The following is a 24,859-nucleotide window of genomic DNA, read 5'->3' as shown; positions in this document are numbered from 1 at the left end:
CTTCCTCCAAGAACTGAATCAATTCATGATGTAATGCCCAGGGGAGAACAATCTTTTGGAAACAGAGTATCTTTCTGGGGACAAGGTTGAGGAAAACATCTTAATAGTGTTACAGCTTTTGGCCTGGTGGCTCCAGCTCTTTGCTGGGGGATGGCAGAGCAAGAGAGGAAAAGGCAGGAGAAAAGTCAAAAGGGCACAGCCTCCAAAGTGTCTGCAAGATGCCCGCGACATCTCCTGGAGAGAGAGACAAGAGATGATAAACCCACGTGGACACGTCCAGGCAGCTGTGGCACTGGGCACAGGTTGGAGGGATGGGCTGAGAATGATGCATACTCGGTGTTGGCTCCTAAAGGCGGGGAAGTCCAGACTTCTGACTTAAACAGGGTGTCTTCTGGATCCTTCTCTGTTCCCAATCCCACCTCCCCTCCAGAAATTTATCAGAGAGAAAACGGTGGAAGACTCATCATTCAGCTATTTTGTAAGGTCATAGATTCAATTTCTGAGCTCTTCACTCAATGTTTCCCCAAACTTTGATGGCAGCAGCCAGCTAATATCTCAGGTGCCTGACTCCTTAGCGCCCAGGTAAAGGGGTCGCTATGCAGAGCATTGGAAGGTCTGCAGTGGTTCCCGTGCCTGGCCAATCTCTCAGTGGCTCCCCTCTGGTTCCAGCTTCTAAGGAAAAGCACGCCATCTCCTTCTATATTTCTAGAAACAGACCATACAATAGCTGACACATAAAGTATCCAGAATGTTTTGCTCTTGTGTGGGTTGCAAAAAAAAAAAAAAAAAAGAAGAAAATTTTCAAAAGGAGAGACAGTGCCTTGATTAAGGTTATGAGGTTACTTATTTGAAGGGGAGTTGGCTCGTTTCTCTAAGGGGGAAAGGAAACCACCGTGGGATTTGTTTAAAAGGCTCTAATTTGATTGGGGGGGGTCAATTATTTTTAAAATCCAAAAATAAGTTTGCTTAAATTAAAAAAGAACCCCGAAGCTCCCAGAGGGTTAAAAGTTTGGATAAAGCAGGGTTCAATTAGTCCCTAGTTATTAAGGCACTCTGCACATCCGCTCATTTGAGTTTGGATGCTAAGCACTTAAAGTGACATTTTAAAAACATGTTTATTGATAATTTTTGTACAAAATGAGTTTTGATTATAATCCCCTCCCAGGGCGTTCATGAGCCCTCACCCCCTTCCACCAAACCCTTTCTTCTTCCCAACCAGTCCCTCTTACAGTGTGCTTCTAAAATAGAAAAGTGTGTCCTATTCCAAGAAATTTCTAGTATCCTTTCGTCCTCGTTTTGAATCATAGGTTCACATTTGACAGCTTGAATACCAGGGGCCTCAGCAAATCCACTTACCCACTCGGGACTACAGAAAACAAAGTGCCACTCCTTAAAAGGGTATGCATGCGGGGCTGTGGATGTGACTTGGAGGTTGGCGGCGCTGGCGCGGGGCTTGTCTGTGTGGGTCCGGTTTCCGGGTACCCCCAGAAAAGCTACGTGTACAATATGGCACCGTGCTTCTGAAGTTCACTTGTGGTGGTGAGGGTGCTGGCATGCCCATTCTCTCTCTCTCTCTCCCCGCTTGCAAAGAAATAAATGGAAATGTTTTAAAAATCATGGTTTGCACATGCATAATTGTCAGCCAAGCTGGCTTGCAGGACTCCTGCAGTATTTAACAAGTGGACATTTTTTTGTGTGTCAACATGCAAGGTTTCCAATTAATGATTCAAGAAGCAGATAGCATTTCATCTCGTGTTATTAACTGGGGACTTTACAGACAGTGACATTATCTGCTGGCTTCTTTCCCATTCACAAGTGCTTAGGAAAAGCGCTTGGTGAAAGGCGGGATTTCTGTTTCAAAAGGGAACACCTGAAGGGAGTGTTACGTCTGCTGTCACCCAGGGAGACAGTGCCTGTCTTGTGTGTTCATGTTGGTTAAGACGCCAACCAAGAGCCTGTGGATCCGTGGTGATCATAAATCCTAAGTTATTATTGTGACTAATAGGAAATATATTTTGTCATTACAAAATGAATTATCTTCATGGCGCCCAGCACTTTCTCCCCATGAAGGCAAAAGAACACTTCATGGAAGTGGGGGGCAAGCAATGTTGGGGGCTGCATCATAAAGGAACCATTGATGCTTGCTAAAGGGGACTCTTTGGGAGGCACAGAAGGCTGCTATCAAGGGGCTTTTCCTGCATATTTTCTGGGTCTGATGGCCTCAGAATTCTCAGATTCTTAGTGGCTCTCAATGTTTAAATACTTAAATTCAAACATTTATCACTCTTTAGGGATCACTGCAGAATTATTTACACTGGGAGTTAGTATTATCAGAGAGTTCATTTTTAAAATATTAGCAAAAGTAGTCTAGTTAAAAGCATTACCACAAACGTGATTTCTTAAGACAAATCTCTAACTTAAGAAAAAAAATGTCACCTGCAAGCTGTAAATATATACATTAATTTTTCCCCACGGTGTTTGCTTTGGCTGTGACCTCTCCTAATATTCAGTTGAACAAGGGCTAAAAATTGTCAAACCAAATTTTTGTTTGAGAGCTGAACTCTACTGCCAGCTTGAGCATACAGGTTTAGGGAATCTGTTGTTTGTTTTGGCTATGACACAGGGCAGAACGGTTTCCATCCCATTCGAGTGCATTCAAGAGAGTTTGAAATATTGCACAATAAAAGCCATTCATTATATCTGTCTCCTTTCCCTTCCAAAAACAAAAATGGCTGCCCAGTTCCAAATCTACACAGGGGGCAGGAAGAAGGAGGTAGAGGGTCACTGGAAATCACCCAAGACTAATACCAGGTTTTTCAGGTTTGAGCTAGGGAATACTTCTGAAATCTTCATTCCCAATTTGTACTTTAAAACAAGAAAAGACAACATGGCTTGCTTAGGATTATTTACTCTGTTAGGAAGAAGCAGAAAAGGGATACACTGCTGTTGTTCAAATGTTAGGAAGAAAACCATACATTTTACATTCTGAAAGATCCTCTTTGGCTCCTTTTCTTGATGAAGTTTTAACTGCCTGATGTCAACTTCATACAAAAGTTTTGCAAATTTCCAACTGAGGTGCCTTCTTCACAGAGTGACATTTATCTCGTGTTTGCAAGCAGGCACCCTGGGTATCAGAGCACTAGAAATGCAGTTTGCTTTAGGGTGGTATAAACAGAAACGCCACTACTAAAGTACTGTGTAAGGCTACAGAATACCATCTGCATGCCAAGCTTTTGTAAATAAATGTAAGTGGGGCGATGAAGGCCATAAAATCAATTGGATGCTAGCATATCTAATAGTTGCCTTTAAATTCTGGAGTTGAAAAGTTCACACGAGGCCAAGGAGATGGCTCTGGTTAAAAGCTTGTTGTGGGAGCGTAGAGGCTGGAGTTCGGGTCTCCAGCACCTATATGAAAGCTGGTGCTGTGGCTTGCATCTGTAATTCTCATGTTCCTCCTGTGAAATGGGAGAGAGAGACGGGAAGCTCACAGGCCAGGCAGCTGGGCCTACACAGCAGTGCATAGCAGAGACCCTGCCTCGAATCAAGGTGGAAAGCGAAGCCTGAAGCTCAAAAGTGTCCTCTGACCTCCAGACATACTGTGGTGCACACTCACACGCCACCCACTCACGTGATGTATCTCTCTGTCACACACATACATACATAAATTTTAAAAAGCCACATATGTTCATGTAGGGATTTGGAAATTTGAATTTTCTATTACATCTGAACCCCAAATGCCTGCTACTAGCATTTATGAAAGACACTTTAATCACATGATGCAAACTAAACAAGTTAATGAATTTATACATTTCGGACAAATGAGGAAAAAGAAATGACTCAACTGGTGATTGGAAATTTTTATGATGAAACCCCAACCTGTCCTTACAAAATCACAAATTTGTGTTTTTCTTTAATGTTCATGCTCATTTATGTTCCTTTCTTACATGTGACATAATGTCTAAAGTACCAGAAATTAGAAAGTTTCCAAAAAAAAAAAACCCTTAAATCTCAATTTCTCCAATATTTTCTAAAACAAGCTTTCCTAGTCAACCTCCAAGGTCTTGAGCAGGCTGGCGTCACTGGGGTGGGAGGTGTGGCAGGAAGCACTCGTCTGCACCGCACGACAGTCGTCGCTCAGCTCTCCCGCAACGGCCTCACTGGTCTCAGTTTCATGACAAGCAGAAAAGTAGCGATGAGTGTACAAAACAGAAATCACCAGGGCCCTAGAACCATTTGACATTATTAAGAGACAGTATACTGACAGTCAGTTCATCATAGAGCCAAATTAAGGCCACACAATAATCTTGAAGTGGGTTAAAAACCCTGCTATTTTTTGTGTGTGTGTGCACACTTATTTGATAAACTCCACACATTTGATCTAGGATTTCACACTCAGAGTAAAATCCTTCGTGGGACCTTGGGGGGAGGGGGGGGACAAGATCTGGCAACATAAGACACACAAAGGCCCAAGAATTTTACTTTAACATTTTAGGTACCAGTCACAAGAAGTCAAGTTCCAATTTTTTGTTTTGCTCACTGAGATAGACTCAGTGGTCCAAATATAAGTTGAGGAAATTATCGCAAACAAAACCTTACATGAGAAAAAGCAGTTACACCCACAGCCTAGACTCTGAGTAATAAAGGGCGGGAACTGGCCCTTTTAGACCTTCAGCCACCTAAATCTGACCAGGGACCTTGTTCAGGCCTCAGTTCCTGTGGACCTGAAGTTGGTGCCCCCTGGAAGGCTGACGGGTCTGGGGTTCCTTTAGAGCCCTTTCAGACATGGGCATTCTGCCCCTTACAGGAAAAAGCATGTAAAGAGGCTGCCAGGTACATAAGTAAGTAAATTGCTGCCTAACATGTTAACAAACCTATAATCTTCCCACCTGGGGCTCAGTGCAGGTAAATCTTCCCATGTTAACAATTCTCAGATACTGTGGTGTGAAAACTAGCCTTCTCTTCCAGCCTGAAGGGGCGTTTGTACCAAACTAAACTGTAGTACTTTATGAATGTAAACCACTTATTTTTTTTTTAAAACAAACCATTTTGAATCTCCACCTTTATTTTCTCACTTTCTAGAGGGGTGTCCAGAAAAGGTAAATTACTTAATGACTTTTCAGTGATAGGGCTTCAATCTATTTAATGTGTGAATTGCAGTAACCAGCTTATGTAAGACTGGGCTGAGTTAGAGGCTCCCAAGGAAGATGGTTTCCTTACCACTTCTCTGAGTGCTTTTCTGACTTGCCATCCGGCCTGTAAAAGGTAGTGCATTCTCTCTTCTCCATCTGCCTCTCTCAAAATAAATAAATAAAAACATTGTAAAGAAAAGGGCTGGAGATGGCTTAGCAGTTAAGGTGTCTGCCTGTGAAGGCTACAGACCCAATTCCCCTGGACCCACATAAGCCAGATGCACAAAGGGGTGCATGCATCTGGAGTTTGCTTGCAGTGGCCAGAGGCCCTGGCATGCCCATTCTCTCTTCTCTATCTGCGTCTCTCTCTAAAAGGAATAAAATGCATTTTTGAAAAAGGTAGTGTAGCCCCCTGGTATAACCAAAGCCCCCAAGTAAGTTTGGTTATCCTTTTGCTCCTACTGGCACTGCTCCACCCATCCTCCCCCAAAGAACATAACTTAGGGTAAAAGTTCTCAGCAGAGGGCTGGCTTAGCAGTTAAGATGCTTGCCTGCAAAGCCTAAGGATCCATGTTTGACTCTCCAGGTCCCACGAAAGCAAGCATGTCTGGAGTTCAATCACAGGGGCTGGAGGTCTTGGCATGCCAATTCTCATTTAAAAAAAAAAAAATTACAAGCCAGGCATGGTGGCGCATGCCTTTAGTCCCAGCAGTCAGGAGGCAGAGGTAAGAGGATCGCCATGAGCTCGAGGCCACCCTGAGACTACATAGTGAATTCCAGGTCAGCCTGATCTAGAGTGAAACCCCACCTCAAAAGAACGAAACAAAATTACAAAAAATAATTCTCAGCAGAGGGGAATATTTCTTTCAAAAAACGCTGTGACATTTAGTATAAGAATAAAAACCATACATAGAACTATGCTTATGGGGTTGAAGAGATGGCTTAGCAGTTAAGCGCTTGTCTGTGAAGCCTAAGGACCCCGGTTCGAGGCTCGGTTCCCCAGGTCCCACGTTAGCCAGATGCACAAGGGGGCGCACGCGTCTGGAGTTCGTTTGCAGAGGCTGGAAGCCCTGGTGCACCCATTCTCTTTCTCCCTCTATCTGTCTCTCTGTATCTGTCACTCTCAAATAAATAAATAAAAAAAATTAAAAAAAAAACTATGCTTATGCTTTCAATGCAATTCAATAAGGAATGGACAGTGTGGGGTGATTTCCATTCAAAGCAAGAGTCACGTCCACCTTGTACAACACAGGAAAATGAACTCAAAGTAGATCGGACTTAAGTGAGAAATAAAACTATAAAAACTTCTAAGAGAATAACTTTGTGCTCGAGCCAGGTTTTTTTTTTTAAAGAAATATTTGCTGGGTAGGTTTGAGTACAGGCCCACATGTACCAGTGTGTGCTCAGAGGCTAACTTTGGGTTTGGCCTTTCTACCTTGTTTGAGCAAGGTCTCATTATTGTTCTGCCCATGAGCTTCCAGAAAATCATGGGGCTCAAGAGTTAGCATAGCAGTTAAGGCACTCACTTGTGAAGCCTAAGGATCCATGTTTGACTCCCCAGATCACATGTAAGCCAGAGGCACAAGATCACACATGTGCAAAAGGTGGTGTACATGTCTGGAGGTCAATTGCACTGGCTGGAGGCCCTGGCACACCAGTTCTTTCTCTCATAAATATATATGTATATAGAAGACAATTCTGTTTCTGCCTCCCTTCTCAACCTAGCTCCTTTGGGATTACAGAAGCCACACTTCTGGCTTTTATGTAGACTGGGGATCCAAATTCAGGCACTCAGTCACACAGCAAGTCCTTTATCTGAACCACCCCTCCAACCCTTTCTTTCTGAGGCACCATCTCACTTTGGCTCAGAGTGGCTGGGAACTCACTATTTAGGCCAGGCTGGCCTTGAACTTGCAGCCATCACCTTGCCTCAGCTTCCCAGGCTGAGATTACAGGCATGGGCCCCACCCTGCCTGGACACTCTTACAACACTGAAAGCCTGAACCATTGAAGAATAAAACAATTGTAAGATTTCAACAAAATGAAAACATGTTCTCCAAAGTGATGGCAAAGGAAAAAAAATAACTTATGAACTGCGAAAAATATTTTTTAAGGAAAATATCCATTAAAGGACTTGTAGCAAATATACAAAGAAATTCCTTTAACTTGGTAATACCAAGACAATAAAAAATCTTGGTAAGATTTGAGTAAACAGCTCAACAAGGAAGATATAGGAAGCACATAAGCATAGAAAAAAAAGTTTGATATGCCTTGGAAATCAAACTAGGATCACAATAAAACACTGGCACGCCCACTGGTGGCGGAAATGAGAATGACAGGCCACACGGTGGTGGTGAAGTGGAACAAATGCATCTCCACACACTGGCGCGGGAGCGGAAAGCAGTGGTTACTATAGAGGAGCTTGGAACATTTATACCAATCTTCAGTCCCAGGAACCCTGTCTCTTTTAGGAATTCATCCGAGATAAATAATGTGTCTGTGAACTCGGCAATTTTATTCATAACAATAAACTTGTTATACATAATCCAGATATCCAAAGGGGAATACTACCCAGCAATAAAGAGAAATACACTACTACAACATGCAACATGATTATTTAATGCTTTATGCTGTTCAAAACAAAGCACAGGCAGGCTAGGATACACACAGCATGATTTATTTCTACGATGCCCTGGTAAAGACCCGCCGTGGGAATCACAGGCAGTCGTGAAAAGCTAGGGGGGAGGCGGGCCGGAACGGTGGAAATGCTCTACCTGCAACTGTCATCGCAGCACACGGCTGTAGACAACTTCCCACATTCAAACTGGATGGTCTTTTGAGTCAATGTTACTGGGAGTTATCTTTCCTCAATAAACACAACTTTCCTCCACCAGCTCCAAGGCTCACCCTCAACACTGAAGCTCTACTGAGAGCCGAAGGGAAGAGATGCACAGAACTGCAGGCAGTGGAAACAGAAGAGGATGCTGGGATGCGGATATGGGTAAAGGGGAGCTTGCTAGCCAGTATTTACAGAAAAAAGTGTGAGAACCATTTTTATTTTCTTTTACTGGCATTTCCACAACGTGGCAGGATTTCCAGCAGCACCAGCAGGAGATCACTCAACAATGACTGAGGAAATGGCAACCTATGCTACATATATACAAGGTATGTAATTCCATGCAGGGCTTGAGAAGCCAGAAATGATACTAGGTTGTCTGTAGTAAGACTGAAGGACATTCATGGATATTTTATGGGATGTACAAGTCGTATGATGGTACACACTGATCCTACAGGCACAGTAAAACCATGCTTGTGTGCACAAGGGAAAGTCTGGATGACACGTCAGAGCACTGCGAAGGGAAGGAATGATGTTCATGTGGTACGGGGAAGGGAAGAAAGTTGTCAGAATTTAATCTTGTGCTGTTCTCTGCCTTCATACACACTGTTTCTGTGATAAACAGGAGGAACAAACGGGGAACAACCTACAGCAAGTCAGTGGGGCCCTGGTCTTTCCATTCTGCATAGAAGGGAAACTTCAGGCGACACACTGCCACCTTGTGGAAAACACGAGAATCTGCAGGAGCAGAAGCGGATGATGCAGTCAATCATCAGGGAAGGTGTCAAAGGTTTAGTTACTTATGCAGAAAAGCAGCGAGTAAAAAACCATTCTGAAGCTTCGTTTTTGATCAACATATTAATGGAAAGAAACACGAAAATAAACTGAGAAAGAAATCAAGACTGATTTTTTTTTCACAAATCTTTTGATACAAACTGAGACTTGGTAGGTAAAATATGCCTTTACTTTTTCAGACCTATTCTCTTTTGGAAAATTGCCTACTGGATATTTGTAAATATTAGCCAAGCATTTATAATGGAATGGCCTGACACCAATGCAACTTGTAGCTAGATTTATATTTTTTAACTGTACGTGCTCACAAACAAGAACATATTTTCACAAGAAAAACCAAGTCAGAACCAGATGGAATCTGCCCTGCATCCTTACCAGCACACTGAGGAAGAAAACTAAGAAAGTGATGTTGCTACCATCCACTCCCAGCTGAGATGCTGCTGCAGTAGCTTAGATTGGAGGGAAGTTCCAGTCAACAGTTTTAACAGTTTTCGTCTTAAACCTTCTAACAAGCTTCTAAAGTTCTCTCCCTCTTTCTTTCTTTCACCCAAATCAAAAAGTGTCATCAGAAATTAGTTAAGCCTTTCTTCCTTGGGGGTGGGAGTAATGATTTGGGGACCTCACCAAACCATACATGGGAGAGGAAGTCCATAAATGATTTACACGCAAAGATAAAAGTCACTTTTAGACAATCTGCCCTTGAGCAGAAGCAGCTAGGCTCACTCTGCGTGTTAATGTAAAAGACATTAGCCTGTAGCAGCAGGAGCTCCAGACCTGGCGGTGCCAAGGCGGAACAAATCGGCTCCGTCGGAGGGGACGGGCGCTCTGCAGGAGCTTAATTCCCGTGCGTTATTTATAGGGAGCTCTATTTGTTAACATGTTTCTGCTATCACAGCGAGGAAGCACAGTGACTTACAGGATGGCTGAAACCACTGCAACTGTACAAGGATTTATACAGTCACAAGTTCCAGATACACAGCAAGTTAGACTTTCAAGCTGCCACCACTGAAGCAGCACCAGGGAGCACTGCAGAGCTGCGCGGGGACCCAAGGCAAGCGCACAAGTGCCCCACAGCGCCAGCGCCCCACCGCCATGCTCCATGGCCCCACATAGACTTGTAGGACACCTTTGAGTCTCTTGCTTTTCAAAAAAAAATTTTTTTTAATAAAAAAGTATGAACTGAATACCAAATCACCTGTAATTAAATAATCTGAAAATTGAGTTTTTTAAAAAACACCTTCCCAGCCAACTGAGCAATCTTGTTTGAAGAAAGATTTCACATTTGTTATTTCTAAATTACACATTCATTTGTAACAATGGATTTACAAAATTCTAGTTACTAAAGGAATTTTTCTGAAATGTCATGAAAGGTTGAATTTTAAACTTAACTACGAGGGTAAACATTCATGTAGGGCAGATTGGGCAAGTCAAGTGATTATGAGTCTTTTTGTCTAACCCAAAGAGAAAAGTTTTAACTGTATGTAGAAAATAAAAACATGTCTAACCCTACTATGGCTTCATATTTCTAATCTTCATTTTCATTGAGTATAACTATTTATGTCAATTTGTCTTTTGTACACACACATAAAAGTGATACAAACAGTAAATTCTAAAGGATGTTTTTGACGAGAGCGCAATAAAAATTCCGATGTACTGTTGGGTCTAAAACAAACTTTTAGCAAGACTGATAAAAGCATCTAGCATTTGAGGGGAGAACACATGTAACAGGATGTTTTCCTTTTGAATGATAAAGAAATTACTTGTTTCTACTTTAAAGTCATCTCAAATCAAAGGATTTTATTAGAAACATGTAAGGTACTCAAGCTGGACAGGGATGGGACCAGGAAAGGAACAAACTCAGAACCCCTCCTCCTGCCAATGCCCAGCAAAACCACCATTACTGCTTCAGCTCTTTGTGGTGGGCCCTTGGAGGGCCACGGAGAGCTTTCCCCCTCCTTTCGAGGTTTGCCAGTGGCTTGCTGGCTGAGTGGCACTTGGAGCCAATGGTGTGGACACACAAAAGCTCTTCCTTCTCTTCCTGGGGGCCGGAGGACCCCACAGTAGGCTCTGGCTGCTCTCACTACCTGAGATGGAGGGGATGGCACCTGGATTTTGTGATGATGACACAGTTTCTTCTCTGGGGCACATGCTTTCAAATTCTCTGTTATCAACTGCAGATATCGTTCTCCTTTTGGTTTTCTGGGAAGTGGAAGGAGCTGGGAGTGACATCCAGACAAGCCCCTGACTTTCTGTGCCTCCCTGGAGCCTTGTGCTCCTCCGCACTTGGGTTGCTCTGTTTGTTCTTTGAAAGCTCTGCTCAATGGCATCAGATAAATCTTGGTACAGCTCAGAACTTTCTAAACTAACTTCAACAGAGCTTCCCACACTGCAGGAAGGTGTGTGGTTCCCGTTTTGCTCCAAATGTAAGCTGTGACTGTCAGAGTAACACACAGAGCGCCTCCTGTGTTTCTTTACTTTACAGCTCATATTGCAGCCACTTTCTGCAGATTTTCTTCTCATGTTCTCACTGCGACTTGTTGGTGCTTTTGTATTTCCAATCAGGACGTCTTCTAAGCCTCTGAGTTCTTTTTCTGAGTCAGATAGGAGATGGCTGCACGGGAGCTTCCCCTCCACAGTTACAGGGAACATGCCCTCTTTCTCACGCTTCTCATTCCCTTCGGAGATGTGGCGGCCTCCACAAAGCTTTTCTGCATGCTGGCCGGCAACAGTGCCCTCCCAGCCCTGCGGGACACAGGCAGGCTCTGGGTGACCGGACACAAATTCCTCCACCACAGAGGCACCAGGAGGGTGACTGCTCTCAGGCTTGGGCCCCTGCACACTTTCCAGTTGACTTTCTGCTCTAGGAGAACTGCCATGGTCTTCAGTGGCCATGTGGTGCATCTCAGGTCCTCCTCCAGAAGCAACAATGCCAGGCCAGACTTCCAACTCGGCCATCCCCTCCAACACTGGAAGTGTAGGCCAATCTTCAGAGTTCTGAAACCAGATTTTCTTTCTTTTCTCTGAAAGCTCGGGAGGGCTCACTTCTTCCACTTTACCACGTGAGTGGAAATCATCTGTGGAAAAGAAAACAAGTTTAACCCTTCTAACAAAGGAAACAAACTTTGTCTATTCAATAATCAGGCTCTCTGATGATATGTGCTTTTCTTTTCTTTTCTTTTTTTTGGTTTTTCGAGGTAGGGTCTCACACTAGTCCAGGCTGACCTGGAATTCACTGTCGTCTCAGGGTGGCCTTGAACTCACAGCGACCCTCCTACCTCTGCCTCCCGTAGTACTGGGATTAAAGGCATGTGCCACCACCCCCGACTGATGATGTGCTTTTTAACACTATGTTTTCAGAAACCACAAGATCTACAAATGTTACACTGTTCCTGTCCTCATCTGTCATTCTCTGTCCAAGTTCACAGGTTAAGAAAATAGGGGTTCAATGCATGACTTAATAAAGCACATAACCTCAGATCATGAAAACGAGATAGGTATCTTAAATTACTTCCTCTACTCTTAACACACTTCCCACACTACAAGGTCCATTAGCAGGAAACAGCCCCATTTCCCAGTTCCTTGACAATGATAACATTTATATCAACGTCTTTTCTATGGGTATCTTCTGGAAGCAAGGAGAGAAAAATGGAATTTGGGGGGAAATGAGGACACAGTCGCTAAAATGGCATATAGCTGTCTTGTCCCATGTTTAAGAATTTCTGTAACCTGATCTGCACGCTCAGACAGAGCCAGGACTTCAGCCCTGTGAAATGCCTGGCCCCCACCCTGCGCCTGCCGAAGCTGCTTCCTGCAGGTAGGACACCATGTGCGGCTGAGGCGCTTCCCAGGAGACAAGCACGCCAGAAGTCCCACTAAGGTGGGCTAGAAGAATGTCCTTATAGGAATTCAGTCAGGCTTTATGAATTCTCAATCTCAACACTATTAGATATTATCTTTCCTACCATCTGAAATATAGATTTTAAATTGGCCATTCAAATGAGTATAAAAATGTTTTAAGCAAAATCAAAACAATAAGACATACAAAATAAACCGAACCAAGTCTACAAAACAATGTTTTGAACTTAAAATATATCCATGACTAGAGACAGGTAGAATAGTGTTGTATAAAGCAATATTCACAGTTTAGGGTCTATTCAATGTCATCAAATATATCAGCTGGGCTCTTTTGTAGCTTTAAAATTAGTAATAATGTATCTTGCCTAAAATTCAACATGTTAGGAAAAATAGGATGGGGTGGGGAGAGGGAGGAAGAGAGTGTGATAGAAAGAGAAGAATGAAAGCGAGGAGCCGAACTGACTTCAGCCTAGTCAGCGGGTGATGCGAATGGTTACAGATAAATACTGCTTCTGGGGCCTGAGCAGACAGCTCAGTGGTTAAAGGTGCTTGTTTGCAAAGCCTGACAGCCCAGGTTCAACTCCCCAGTACCTAACCGAAGCCAGATGCACAAAGTAGTACATGTGTCTGGAGTTTGTTTGCAGTGGCAAGATGCCCTGACATGCCCATCCTTCTTCCCCACCCGTTACATATATATGTAATAAAATGCTTCAGGTATTCAAAGCATTTTCCTGCAAGAGACTGCAGTGACATCGTAAGACTCAAGCAGCATTAAGGTATATTTCAAAGTGCTGGGGTGGCAGACCTCTTGTCCCAAGCTACTCACTCACATAAGATGGCAGGGGCAGAAGAGTGTACCAGGTGGGTGTGGCTCTGGGGGAGCTATTTAGTTAACCCCCTTTGTCTCAAGTTAAGAAGCTTCCAGCAGCTAACAGTCCACAGTGGCACCTACCTCATTCATCCTGAAACCTGAGTCCCATGTCCTATTGGACTACAGAGAATGCAAGCTATGAACATCAATGACTGACAGTAACATTAATTTTAACAATGATTCTATACAAAAATTAGCATGCCAAATGGATACTCTCTCTATATTTTCAGCAAGAAAGCTCACTTGGATGTTGAGCCGGGTGTGGTGGTGCACACCTTTAATCCCAGCACTTGGGAGGAATAGGTAGGAGGAACACCATGAGTTTGAGGTCACCCTGAGACTACACAGTGAATTCCAGGTCAGTCTGAGCTAGAGTAAGATTCTACCTTGGAAAACAAAACAAAACAAAAAAATAAAAGAAAAGAAAGAAAACTTGGATGCTACAATCCATTTTTAAACTAGCCAAATATATTAACCAGCTTTATCTTTGCTTACAAATATCAAGGTCATCAAGGTCAATTTATAACTATTTCTACTAGATTACAGCTTTAATCATGGGACAAGTTTTTTGTTTCTTTTGTTCTAACTTTTTTCTCAACTCCTAAATGATATCACTAGGCCATCACCTTGCTCACTTTTAATGATGACTCATACAGCCTAATGGAATTCACCTAATTCAACAAAATGCTTTAAGAAATAGTAAAAAAAATAAATAAATAAAACTAAATTAAAAAAATTCACCTGAAATTACATGCAAACTCTTGCACCTGAGCTTTTTTGGAAAAGAAACCAATGTCCAGAGTCCAAACCATCAAGTTACAAGGTACAGCTTTCTCTACTCAAAATTTTCACTGTAATAAGAAGTGTTTCTTTCTTGTTTTTAACACAGCCTTTTCATAGTGAATAGGCAAAGGAAACAGTGGCACAGTGGCAGAGGGGAGAGAAGAGAGAGAGGCAATGGCAGACAGTAAAGGGAGCCAACAACACACAACCCCAAGGACAAGCAGCAGGTCGGTACCTGAGTAGCGCCTTTGGATGCCTGGGGCTGAGGGCGCTGTCTCAGAGAGCTCGGGCAGCTCCGGAATAGGACTCAGGAGGGGCTTCTTGGAAGCAATGTCCCTCTCCCCATATAAACATTTTTGAAAACCTTTCTTCCCCCTTCCTTTCTTCTTTCTGCAGCTACTTGAAACCTGAAGATAATATTAAACACTGTAATTTGAGAAATATTTAGCGTCGTGTTGACCCTTAATGCTTGATATCTCAAATTATCATTTATACAGATAATTTAAAAGATAGTATTTACAGAAGAAACACATCAATTATTCCATTTAAGCACAGGGCAGGAGAGATGGCTTAGCAGTTAAGGTGTTTGCCTGCACAGCCAAAGGACCTTGGTTTGGTTCCCCAGGACCCACATAAGCCAGATGCACAAGGGGGCACATGCGTCTGGAGTTTGTTTGCAGTTGCTGGAGGCCCTGGTGCGTCCATTCTCATTCTGTGTGTACACGTATGCGCGTGCGCGCACCCTTCTTCCTCAAATTAAAAGAAAAATTAAGAATAAACACCTGAATAGAGACTAGGACCACTTAGAAAAAGGCAAGTAAAATATGAAGCAGAATTCAACTGTAAATCATACAGGGGCTTCTTTGTTTCTAGCAAGCATTGCGACAGGAAGTGCTGGCTAAGTGAGAAGATAGGTCAGATGTCTCTGTACAAACCCAAGACATTTGTGACTAGGATGCAGTCACGACACTAGGAGCTTCGATGAACATGAGTCATCCACTGATATGCCATGGAGGCTGTTTTCAGCTTACAGGTGTGGGGGAGTCAACAGGTGTCTAGAAAATTGGAACAGAACACAAATTTATATGAACCTATGCAAATAATTAAGTGATTAAAATGAAGTCGTCATAAAGGGCTTGTGGATGTTGGGTGTAGCTAAGTGGAAGAACACCTACAAAAGCTATAAAAGAAAAAAGGCTCAGAATACCCAAGATTTTAACAAACATAAGAAGTGGCAAAAAAGTCTAGCAATAATACTTTTAAAGAGTGACTCCTTTGGGGCCTCCCTGTTGCAGGGAGCTATTATTTTACTTTTGCTCTTCAATAAAACCTCATTTGCTTGTCCTCCACAAAAGTGAATTTCCAAAATTTAAGAAGTGGTGTTTGCTTAATAAATGGAAAATTGTTTAATTCTGAATGCCCTATGAGCAACTGAGAAATCGTTATTAAGGAAAATTATATATGGAAAAGATATTTGGCACACTGAAGCACTACAGTCAAGAGAAAAAGGAATGCAAGATACTCAGAGTTAACATGAAACATGCTTATGAAAATGTTTCCAGAAAAAAAGACACATTTATTTACAATGAAAATTATCTTTGTCAAATAATAACACATGTGATCATGATCATGGATCTAAAACCAGGACGTGGTCTTCAAGGAGCTCCTGTTCTAGAGGCAATGGTCACCATACTTCTGGACCATGACAAGACTTCAGCTAGATGGAGAAGATGGTACCCAGCCGGCAGAGGTGCTCAAAACAAGACCCACAGAAAGACTGATGTCCCACTCAAACCTCAGGACAGCTCCTTTGGCCAGTTGCAGTGGGGGGAGGGGGAGCAGAGAAGGGCTTTAGAAAGACAGAACAGCAGGGAATAACCCAAGAGTGGCAGCGGACAGGAGAGGGCATTAGAGGAGCAGCCCAGCAGCAGTGGCTGACAGAGCAGCGGGCCAGTACATGCAGTGAGTTCACAGCAAGGAGTGCTCCCTGAACAGAACTGTGCTCCTTGAGTTGTCTAAGAGAACTTATGAAAACAAAAACAAACATGTTCCAAGGAAAAACAATTTGAGAGCCCTATAGGATGAATGCTCCTCTTGGTGATATATCACATAGAATTAGTATAAAACTCAGCGAGAAGTTCTCACCATAAATAATCTACACACAGAGAGAAAATGCTGGCCTGGTCAATCCATGGAGCAGCCAAGAGTAAAAGAGAAATCCTAAAGTGTGGCTTAGATCAGGTAGAAAAGAGAAACATCTGGCCTCTGGGCTCAAATCTCATGTTGACCCACACTAAGGTAGGCATGAGCTATTCTTCTTCTTTCAGATTCTTTCCACTCACTCTGAGAATCAAGAAGGTTCCAGTTAACATGCTTGTGCACACTCGGATGTTTTGATTGTTACTTTCTCATTGCTGTGATGCACACCTGACCAAAATTTGCATTTTTGTACCTAAGTACAAAAGTGTTTCTTACAGTGTAGTAACAAAAGATACATATAATTGGCCAGATTTTTATTGTATGTATGGTTTATTTTTTTTACTTTATAAAAAGAATTTAACTTTGTTATGCATGGCTGGTTCATCTTTTGGGGTCACTCTCTTGGCTTGTAGATAGTCTCCCCATTACCTTAAACTATGTTTCCTTGTATTCATGCAGATGTATTCCTAGCATCTGAATCCAAATTTTCTCTTCTTATAAGGAAAACAGATTAGATTAGGGCCTCCCTAATGACTTCATTTGAACATGTAATTTCTTAAAGACTATATTCCAAATACAGTAACATTCCAAGGAGCAGGAATTAGGACTTCAACATTTAAGTAGAAGAGAAAGTAACTCAGTCAATACTGGTCACTTTCTATATAGTTTATTTGTTGTTTGTTTTGTTTTGTTTTTCAAGGTAGGGTCTCATTCTAGCCCAGGCTGATCTGGAACTCACTATGGAGTCTTACGGTGGCCTCAAACTCAGCAATCCTCCTACCTTTGCCTCCCAAGTGCTGGGATTAAAGGCATGCACCACCACGCCCACCTCTATATAGTTTTATAATTTGCTTTTTTTTTTTTTGCCTAACGTTAAGACTACCCTAGCATCACTCCATAGCAACGCATGGAATGTGCCTTCACTATTCCCTATAGCTTCAAATTGTCATGTTGTGGACAAACTGCAGTCTATTCAACATGTTCACTGTTTTAACTTTCTGCTTCATGAATAGTGCTGCATTAAGTCACTCTGGCACATACCTATCTGGGTTTACTTTAGTGGGTCACTGAGAGAAGCCTAATAGGAGTACTAAATTTGGCTAGAAACTACCAAACTGCCCTCTGTGGAGAGCAGCATTTCCAGTGTTTCTGTCCTCCAGCTTCTAGTTTGGATAATCTAGAGATTAGACATGGATGGATCTCAATGTAATCTCACGTTTAAGGTTCACTTCAAGGTTATGAGTTGTTCTGCATATTTTTGTGACTTTTCTATAGTCGTCCATTGTTTTAATAACACAGAATCTCTTAATACTAGTGACATTAACCATTAGATAGGATTGCAAATCCTTTATCTAGGATTGTCTTCTAAATTTTCTTGCACAGGTTTTTTTTCTTATATAGGATTCAAAGACTCATGTTTGGTACAAAAGCTGCCAAACTTGTCAATCTCTGCTCTCGATGTGTCTCATTTTTGAGTCAATTTTGGAAATTTTCTAATTTCAGGTTCCAAAGGGATTCACTCTTGAGGTTTTTTTTTTTTTTTAAAATGCTGCTTCTAATCCAGTAATTGTTAGGATTTACTCCCTCTCTACTGTGAAAGGGAAAGATATTGTTCACTTAAGCTAAACCTTTCCTATATCAGTTTTGGTTCTTCTACTGGTTAAGTTTGGACATCTCTATCTCTTGTATTCTAATTTGTAAAATGATGACTTATTGAACAAGTGTCTACTACAAACATTATTACCATCATTTACAGAGTAGTGAAGAACCTGGCCTGCCCACCCACTGGCTGGGAGTGGTGAAGCCAGGAGTCCTGGCTCTAGAGCCTGCACACTTGGCCTCTATCTTTTCCCTGTAAGTTATTAATGCTTGACCCTCAGCTGAAAACAAATAGCCGACACCACTATGATTGCACATGTATTTCCCAGTACTCTGCTCAAATCCCTCTTCTTCCTCTGGGCCCCTGGTAGGAGAGTCTGTTCCAAGCATTGCACGATTTACTTTGCCTCATACACCACCCTAAACTGAAGTTTCAGGACTTTTAAAATGGCATGTAATGACCACTTTCCTTACATGGCAGTCTACACTCCTCAATCCCAGGTCCTTTGGTTTTCTCTTAGATTTTTCCTGGAACACAGTGTCTTCTTGCTCTAGCTGAGACTGGCTGCATTTTCCGGCTGTTCTAGGGCTGCTACTATCCAGCATTGTTCTCAACTTAACTTTCATTTATTGCGAAGCAACTTTTTCTTTCCCAAGAAGTCCCAAGTTCTCAAGCTTCCTTCCTTATTTTGATAGAGTATCTCCTCTAGCAATATCCAAAGAGAATAATTTTCAGTCCTCAACTGTCTTTATTGTACTCTTTCCCACTTGAGAACGGGCTAGGTGTCCTGTCAGATGACTGAGCAGCATGTTGGCTATCACCATCAGCCAGTTTTGTTTCACAGTGGCACAACGAAACCTGCCTTTTCATTGCACCAGGCATGTTTAAATTTGAATTTAAAATGTCCTTTATTCAGTTAGAAAAATCTTTCATTTTGGATTCTTCCATTTGATTTTACCTCCTTTCTCTGAGCTCGAGTAAAGCCTTATAGACAAGTTTTCCACATGACTAGTCTTTCTTATGCTCTAACTTCAGTATTCTCCAGTATGACTACTAAATTTTGCACATGCACACACACACATACACACACAGACACGTGTGTGTATATGTGTGTATGTATATATATACACACACATATGCATGTGTGTGTGTTCAGATAAATATAAAACATAAGGGGGACATAAACATTAAAAAATACTCTTATTCAACTATCAGCAAAGAGCAGAGTTAACACAACATTAAACAACTCTTTTTCACGAAAGATGAGAGATCCATTTGACAGACTTGAGATTCCAACCCCTTGCCACCCAGCACTGCGGGCCTCCATGTCCAGGCCTCAACAATAACAAAGCTACCCTCCCTACTTCTTTTCAGAGACCAAAACAGAGCAAAACCTCTAACAAGCCATCTGAGATAGGCCATACTGGGGCTCAACCGACACACACTTGTGGTCATGTTGGTAAGAAATGCTGTGAACCCTCACACAAGACTGAAGATGCCATGGAGTACAACCTGGTCTCAGGACCATAAAGGCAAAGCTCATGAATCCTTGATTTGTAAGTTTCCCTTAATGATTCTTTGATATTGTGATGATGTCCTTGGGATCTGTCTTTATTTTCACTTTTTCTTTTGTAAACTTTGGGCCGCTATTCTTACCTTATCTGGTGACATTATTATAGTACCAAAATATCCCTCAATGGGGCTAAAATGTGATCAAAACCATAATGAAAACATGCAACTACAATGTCACCACGAGGTAACCCTAAACCACCCTGACAGCTCAGGTCTCACCAGTGTGGGTGGAGCAGGAAAACGGAAATCTGTGTGTGTCATGGTGCAGAACACCGCTCGGGTCCTCAGGGACCACTTTTGGACAGCTGCTCAGTTTGGGCATAGTTTATTCCACTCAGCCTAGTAACACACGGCAGGCCCCTGGGGGCTCCCACCTTATACCTGCCCCGGTGGTGGTTTACAAATCAGTTGCACGGGATGCACTTGTCCTGCTTAGAACCAGACAGACACAGTGGAACACCGCGGAGATGACAAAGCTGGAGATGGCTGTGCCTCTGCTAATGTCGGTGCCCTTTCCCTTGACCACAAGGACATGGGGCCACTTCCTGAGAACCTACCACTGGAGAACATCTAGTCTATCAAGACCAAGACGGAGATGCTCCCCGCGACAGAAACATTCCACTTTCATCTCTGCCTGGTGTGGGTGACCTACCAAAGGCACTGAGACTGCCTGTCCACTTCCTGCGGCTCCACAGGACAGGGAGGGCACGAGGCTACAAGAGCAATGGAAGTAGGTGCAGGCCAGCAGCACTGTTTCAGAGATGCCTGCAGCCTCTTAAGTTTGCACTTTACAATGTATTTTCTTTTCCTATTTTATAGCATTCCCTTCTTAAACTGATAACAGGTCTTTTCTTAAACGAGGGCCTAACATAATAAAAGTGTGTGCTTCTTCCATTCCCTCAATAAACTATTTTTCCAAAGTCAGTTCTGCTCTTGTCTTTTTAATATGTGATTGGATTCTTAAATAATGGATAACATAGTACAAATTCTACCTACATTTCAATTTTCAATTTCTACAAGGAAATTCTCCTTGGGAACTCCATGTCAGGGATGGCAAGGTGTCAATTGTGAGGCTTTGGTTTGGGGTACGAGCTGTCAATACTGTGGGACGTTTCCAATGCCACAGTGGGCTTTAACCTGGATGACAACATCTGTTCTGAGTGTCAGGGTGGGAAAGGTGGTGGTGCAGGCATGCCAAGTGGTGCTGACAGTTCCCCATATAGGACTTCAATTAATGCAGTTTTGTGTATTTTTTTCAGTACTATTTCTCATGCTCCCATCCATAGTACCTGCCAATTCTGGGCCCGGAGTCTCTTGGGATTTCCACAGGCAGACTGATTCCCAGATCCTTCTCTCCTAGCACATTCTGAGCTGCAAATCTTTCCACTTCTTGAAACTGTCAACATGTTCCCATCTGCTTTGTCTTCTAGAAATTCATTGAAGGCTGTCATCTATTGCTTAACATCCCTCCTCAGTCCCTTTATTTTCTCTTTGCTGCTCTAAGGTCTATTAATTTTATTACAAAAATTACACTGATATAGCAGGGTCCTGGAAGGGGCTGGAACAATCAAATGCCCAATCCTTCTTGAAATTTCTGGCTATTGACTTGATAGGAAGGATGTTTGCATAGCTTTAAACAATGCTTTTAAACCTATAGCTATGAAGGAAATCAATTTATAAGGCAACAAGTTGTATATATATTGTGAAATTTTTTTAAAGCAGAGGATCTTTCACCAATTGACTAAAAACATGGATTATAAAAGGAATTAAGAAGGAAAATTCCCAGTTTCTTTTGGATTTGATGACACTAAAGCATCTGTATCACTCTATCAAGAAAATGTTTGGTGTGAGTGTGTACAAGGGTAAAATTAATGAATTTATTTTTGGAAAGTAAATCATTTATAAAGGCAAAGAGCAGAGTTACAGAGAATACCCTTGTTAAGGAGGGGTGGATAACAAACCAGCCTTTAGCAAAGATTGCAGTGCTGCATTTATCAAAGGCTGCTGAGCTGTCTAGTGACAAGGACTAAACAGGATGCATGATCATAGCAATTAACTACTCCACTCACAGGAAAAGTAATGTCAAAATGTGAAAGGGCAAGGAGATCCAAGATAAGGCTGGACCACACCCTTGACAGCCCCCCCGTGGTGTGTTACCAGATGAAAGAAGGAATGACTGGGCCAGAGTGATGTTTTCAGCAAGTAGAATGAAAAGGATGAAGACCTGAGATTACTGACAAGGATTGCTGAGAAAAATTCAAGCAGTTCAGGATAAACAGGGAAACGAGAGGTTTCTGAAAGCTTGGGAGTAAACAGTGCCAGAGATCACTAGTAAGAGAGTGAATAAGGAGGCTGGGGTCAAAGAAGCACCGAGGTATGTATTTCGGGAAAGGAAAGGCATGAGGAAGTGACAAGGGGCAGGCATGGCAGTGGGAGTAGCAGCTGACTTCACAGATGTGGAGTCACAGTCACTAAAGTGCTGATGGTAAAAGGATCAGAGAAGCATATGGATGGTGAGGGCATCAGAAAGCTGGTTTTCAAATATGTTTCTTAACAGACAGCAATTACTGTTTATTGCAGACTTTTCCACTAACTCATGTGAAAAGGCACTATGAAAACTTAATGAATCTAGATAATCTCTCTAAATGGATTTATGTTAAAATATGCAACTTTCTTACATAACATCTGCTTTATACATGTGAAATAATATAACATTAAATATGTAGCCCAGGCTGGCCTCGAACTCCTATCCTCCTGCCTCTGCCTCTTCAGCAAATTCCTACCGGCGTGCGCCACTACCACCGGCTCAATTTTTTCCCCTTAGATACAGAAGTGACTGTAGGAAGTGGCACCCTCACCCCTAAGATGGCCAGGAGGCCATGGATAGTTTGTAAGAGTTTAAGGAGGACCTGGGGGGGGGGGGGGGATACATATTCCCTTAGGGTCTGGGTCATCAGTGCCCTCTATGGAGGAGCTGAAAGTACTGAAAGCAGACAAAGCTCCACTGTATAGCCTTTTACACAGGACCAGACCTGCATTCAGTATTTGTGACAGTTACTTTGTCACTTTCATAAGCAACAGAAGTTTGATATGTACATGCTGGACAAACTAGGTTGAGCCTGGCCAGACCTAGGAGCATTATAAACACAACCAAAGAGAAGACAGGTAACCTTCACCATTGATTACCTATCATTTAAGATGAAGAACCAATTTACACACAGATGTTTTATTATTATTATTTTTGTTTTGTTTTCCCAAGGTAGAGTCTCACTATAGCCCAAGCTGACCTGGATCTCACTCTGTAGTCCCAGATTGGCCTCAAACTCACATCAATCCTCTACCTCTGCCTCCCAAGTACTGAGATTCAAAGCGGTCACCACCATGCCTAGCCATGTTTTATTATTTATTGTCCTAAATCTATTTAAAGATGAGACAGGTGCAAAATTACCTATTAGTTAACAGCTGAATACATGAATTATGGACTGTTCTACTCTATTTATTTATTGAAGCAGGGTGTCAGCCTAACCCAGGTTGACCAGGAATTCATTCTGTAGCGACAGTCTGGCCTTGAACTCATGGCAGTCCTCCTACTTCAGCCTTTCAAGTGGTGGAACTAAAGGCATGCGCCACCAAGCCTGGCTCTGTTCTACCCTTCAGCTCCAATAATAACTAAAAAAAAAATGATTTCCATATTTTCCTTATCATACAAGTGAAGAAATGTACAATTGCATATACATTGTAATTTTTATTTTTAATATTTTATTTGAGAAAGAGGATAAGAGAGAATGGGCACACCAGGGCCTCCAGCCACTGCAAATGAACTCCAGATGCATGTGCCACCTTGTGCATCTGGCTTACATGGGTCCTGAGAAATCATCGAACCTGGGGAATGGAAAGTGGGTCCTTAGGCTTCACAGGTAAATGCCTTAACTGCTAAGCCATCTCTCCTGCCCACATTGAATTTTTTAAAAACACACTTACCTGCTTCTTTTTAGGAAGTGTTCTGTTTCTACATTTGGTTTCTTGAGACCTCTTTTTGTTAGTTCTCTTCTCTTTACAAGGTTTAACTTCTGCATTATCTGAGTTACCAGCATTCTCGTCTGTATAACCCATCAACTGCTATAAAGGAAATTAAATAAGGACACATAAAACAATTTTGGTTCTCTTCCCATGATATACATATTTTCCCCTTTGATGCTGGGTATTAAACTAGGACTGTGTGAATGCTAAGCCAGTGCTCAACAAGTGAGCCACATGTCCAGCCTGCCTTCCATGTTACATCCTATTACTTCTCAATTCTCATCTCCCATTAGATGTGCTTTAACCAAACTTCAGAGGATGGAAATGGTAATTACCAATTTCTAATAGATCCTGGAGTATATGGTCTCTACTTAATTATATTAGGGAGAAAGAAAAAAATGACATAAGAATTAGCTTATTTATCATTAATTCAAATACTCACAGAGAACCTAAAGTTGAGTAATTAAGTTACGGGGCTGTGGAAAAGAAGGTCATGAACTGTTAAGAATATTTAGGCTAGATTCTGAACTAACCATCCAACTATAAAATTTAGTATAATATTAGTGTGCTTGCATAATATAATACTATAGCAAAAAATCCAATTGTATCTTTTCTTTTTGTAGAACTTTTCCTTTTTCACTTGTGTGTGTGGTTTTAGCGCTACTTGCCACTGCAAATGGAACACCAGATGTCTGCACTATGTTTTGCATCAGGTTTCATATGGGTGGCTGGGGAACTGAACCTGGGCTGGCAGGATTTGCAAGTAAGAGCCTTTAACAGATAGCCATCTCCCTAGCTCCATGTATAACTTTTTTTAATTTTGAAAAACCTATTTTTGGTACATTTATACACATATGAAATGTCTTTTGATCATACTCATTGCTTCATCACCTCCTCTTGCCCCTCATGCCTACTGATTCCAAGAATATCTAATTTAATATACTACAGAAAAATCATGCCTTCAGTGAAGTTATGCTTATAACTTCCAATCGAAACCTAGTGTCAAAAAAACAAATTGAAGCACAGATTAAGAAAGTATTTATGAGGCTTGGGAGATGTCTCAGTGAATAAAGCACTTTCTGTGCACACATGTGGAAGTGAATTTGGATGCGCAGCACTCAGGAAATGCTGCTGCACATGGCAGCCCACCTATTATCTCCCTACTCAGGGGGCGAACACAGCAGGTCCCCAAGCAGGCAAGC

At 42.1% G+C, this 24,859-nt stretch overlaps 1 protein-coding gene across 5 annotated transcripts in view; it reads right to left on the bottom strand.

Annotated features, from left to right (window-relative positions):
• Positions 1-10,534: 10,534 nt before the first annotated feature.
• The window catches only part of Cdca2 (cell division cycle associated 2), a 33,940-nt gene continuing 19,615 nt past the window's right edge, over positions 10,535-24,859 (bottom strand). For 4 of the 5 annotated variants that reach the window (XM_045131226.1, XM_045131225.1, XM_045131228.1 and 1 more), the window contains exons 13-15: positions 23,619-23,756; positions 14,502-14,673; positions 10,535-11,831 (exon numbers count right to left, since the gene is read on the bottom strand). In XM_045131226.1, the coding sequence (XP_044987161.1) occupies positions 10,663-11,831; positions 14,502-14,673; positions 23,619-23,756 (1,479 nt within the window). In that variant the 3' untranslated portion in view covers positions 10,535-10,662. The remainder of the gene's footprint in view (positions 11,832-14,501; positions 14,674-23,618; positions 23,757-24,859) is intronic. The other variant, XM_045131229.1, reaches the window with a different exon arrangement.

The sequence above is a fragment of the Jaculus jaculus genome, chromosome 12 (genome assembly GCF_020740685.1).
Source record: "Jaculus jaculus isolate mJacJac1 chromosome 12, mJacJac1.mat.Y.cur, whole genome shotgun sequence".
Classification (NCBI taxonomy): Eukaryota; Metazoa; Chordata; class Mammalia; order Rodentia; family Dipodidae; genus Jaculus; species Jaculus jaculus.
The sequence above is the reverse complement of the archived record's forward strand: the minus strand, read 5'-3'. Positions and strand labels throughout refer to the sequence as shown.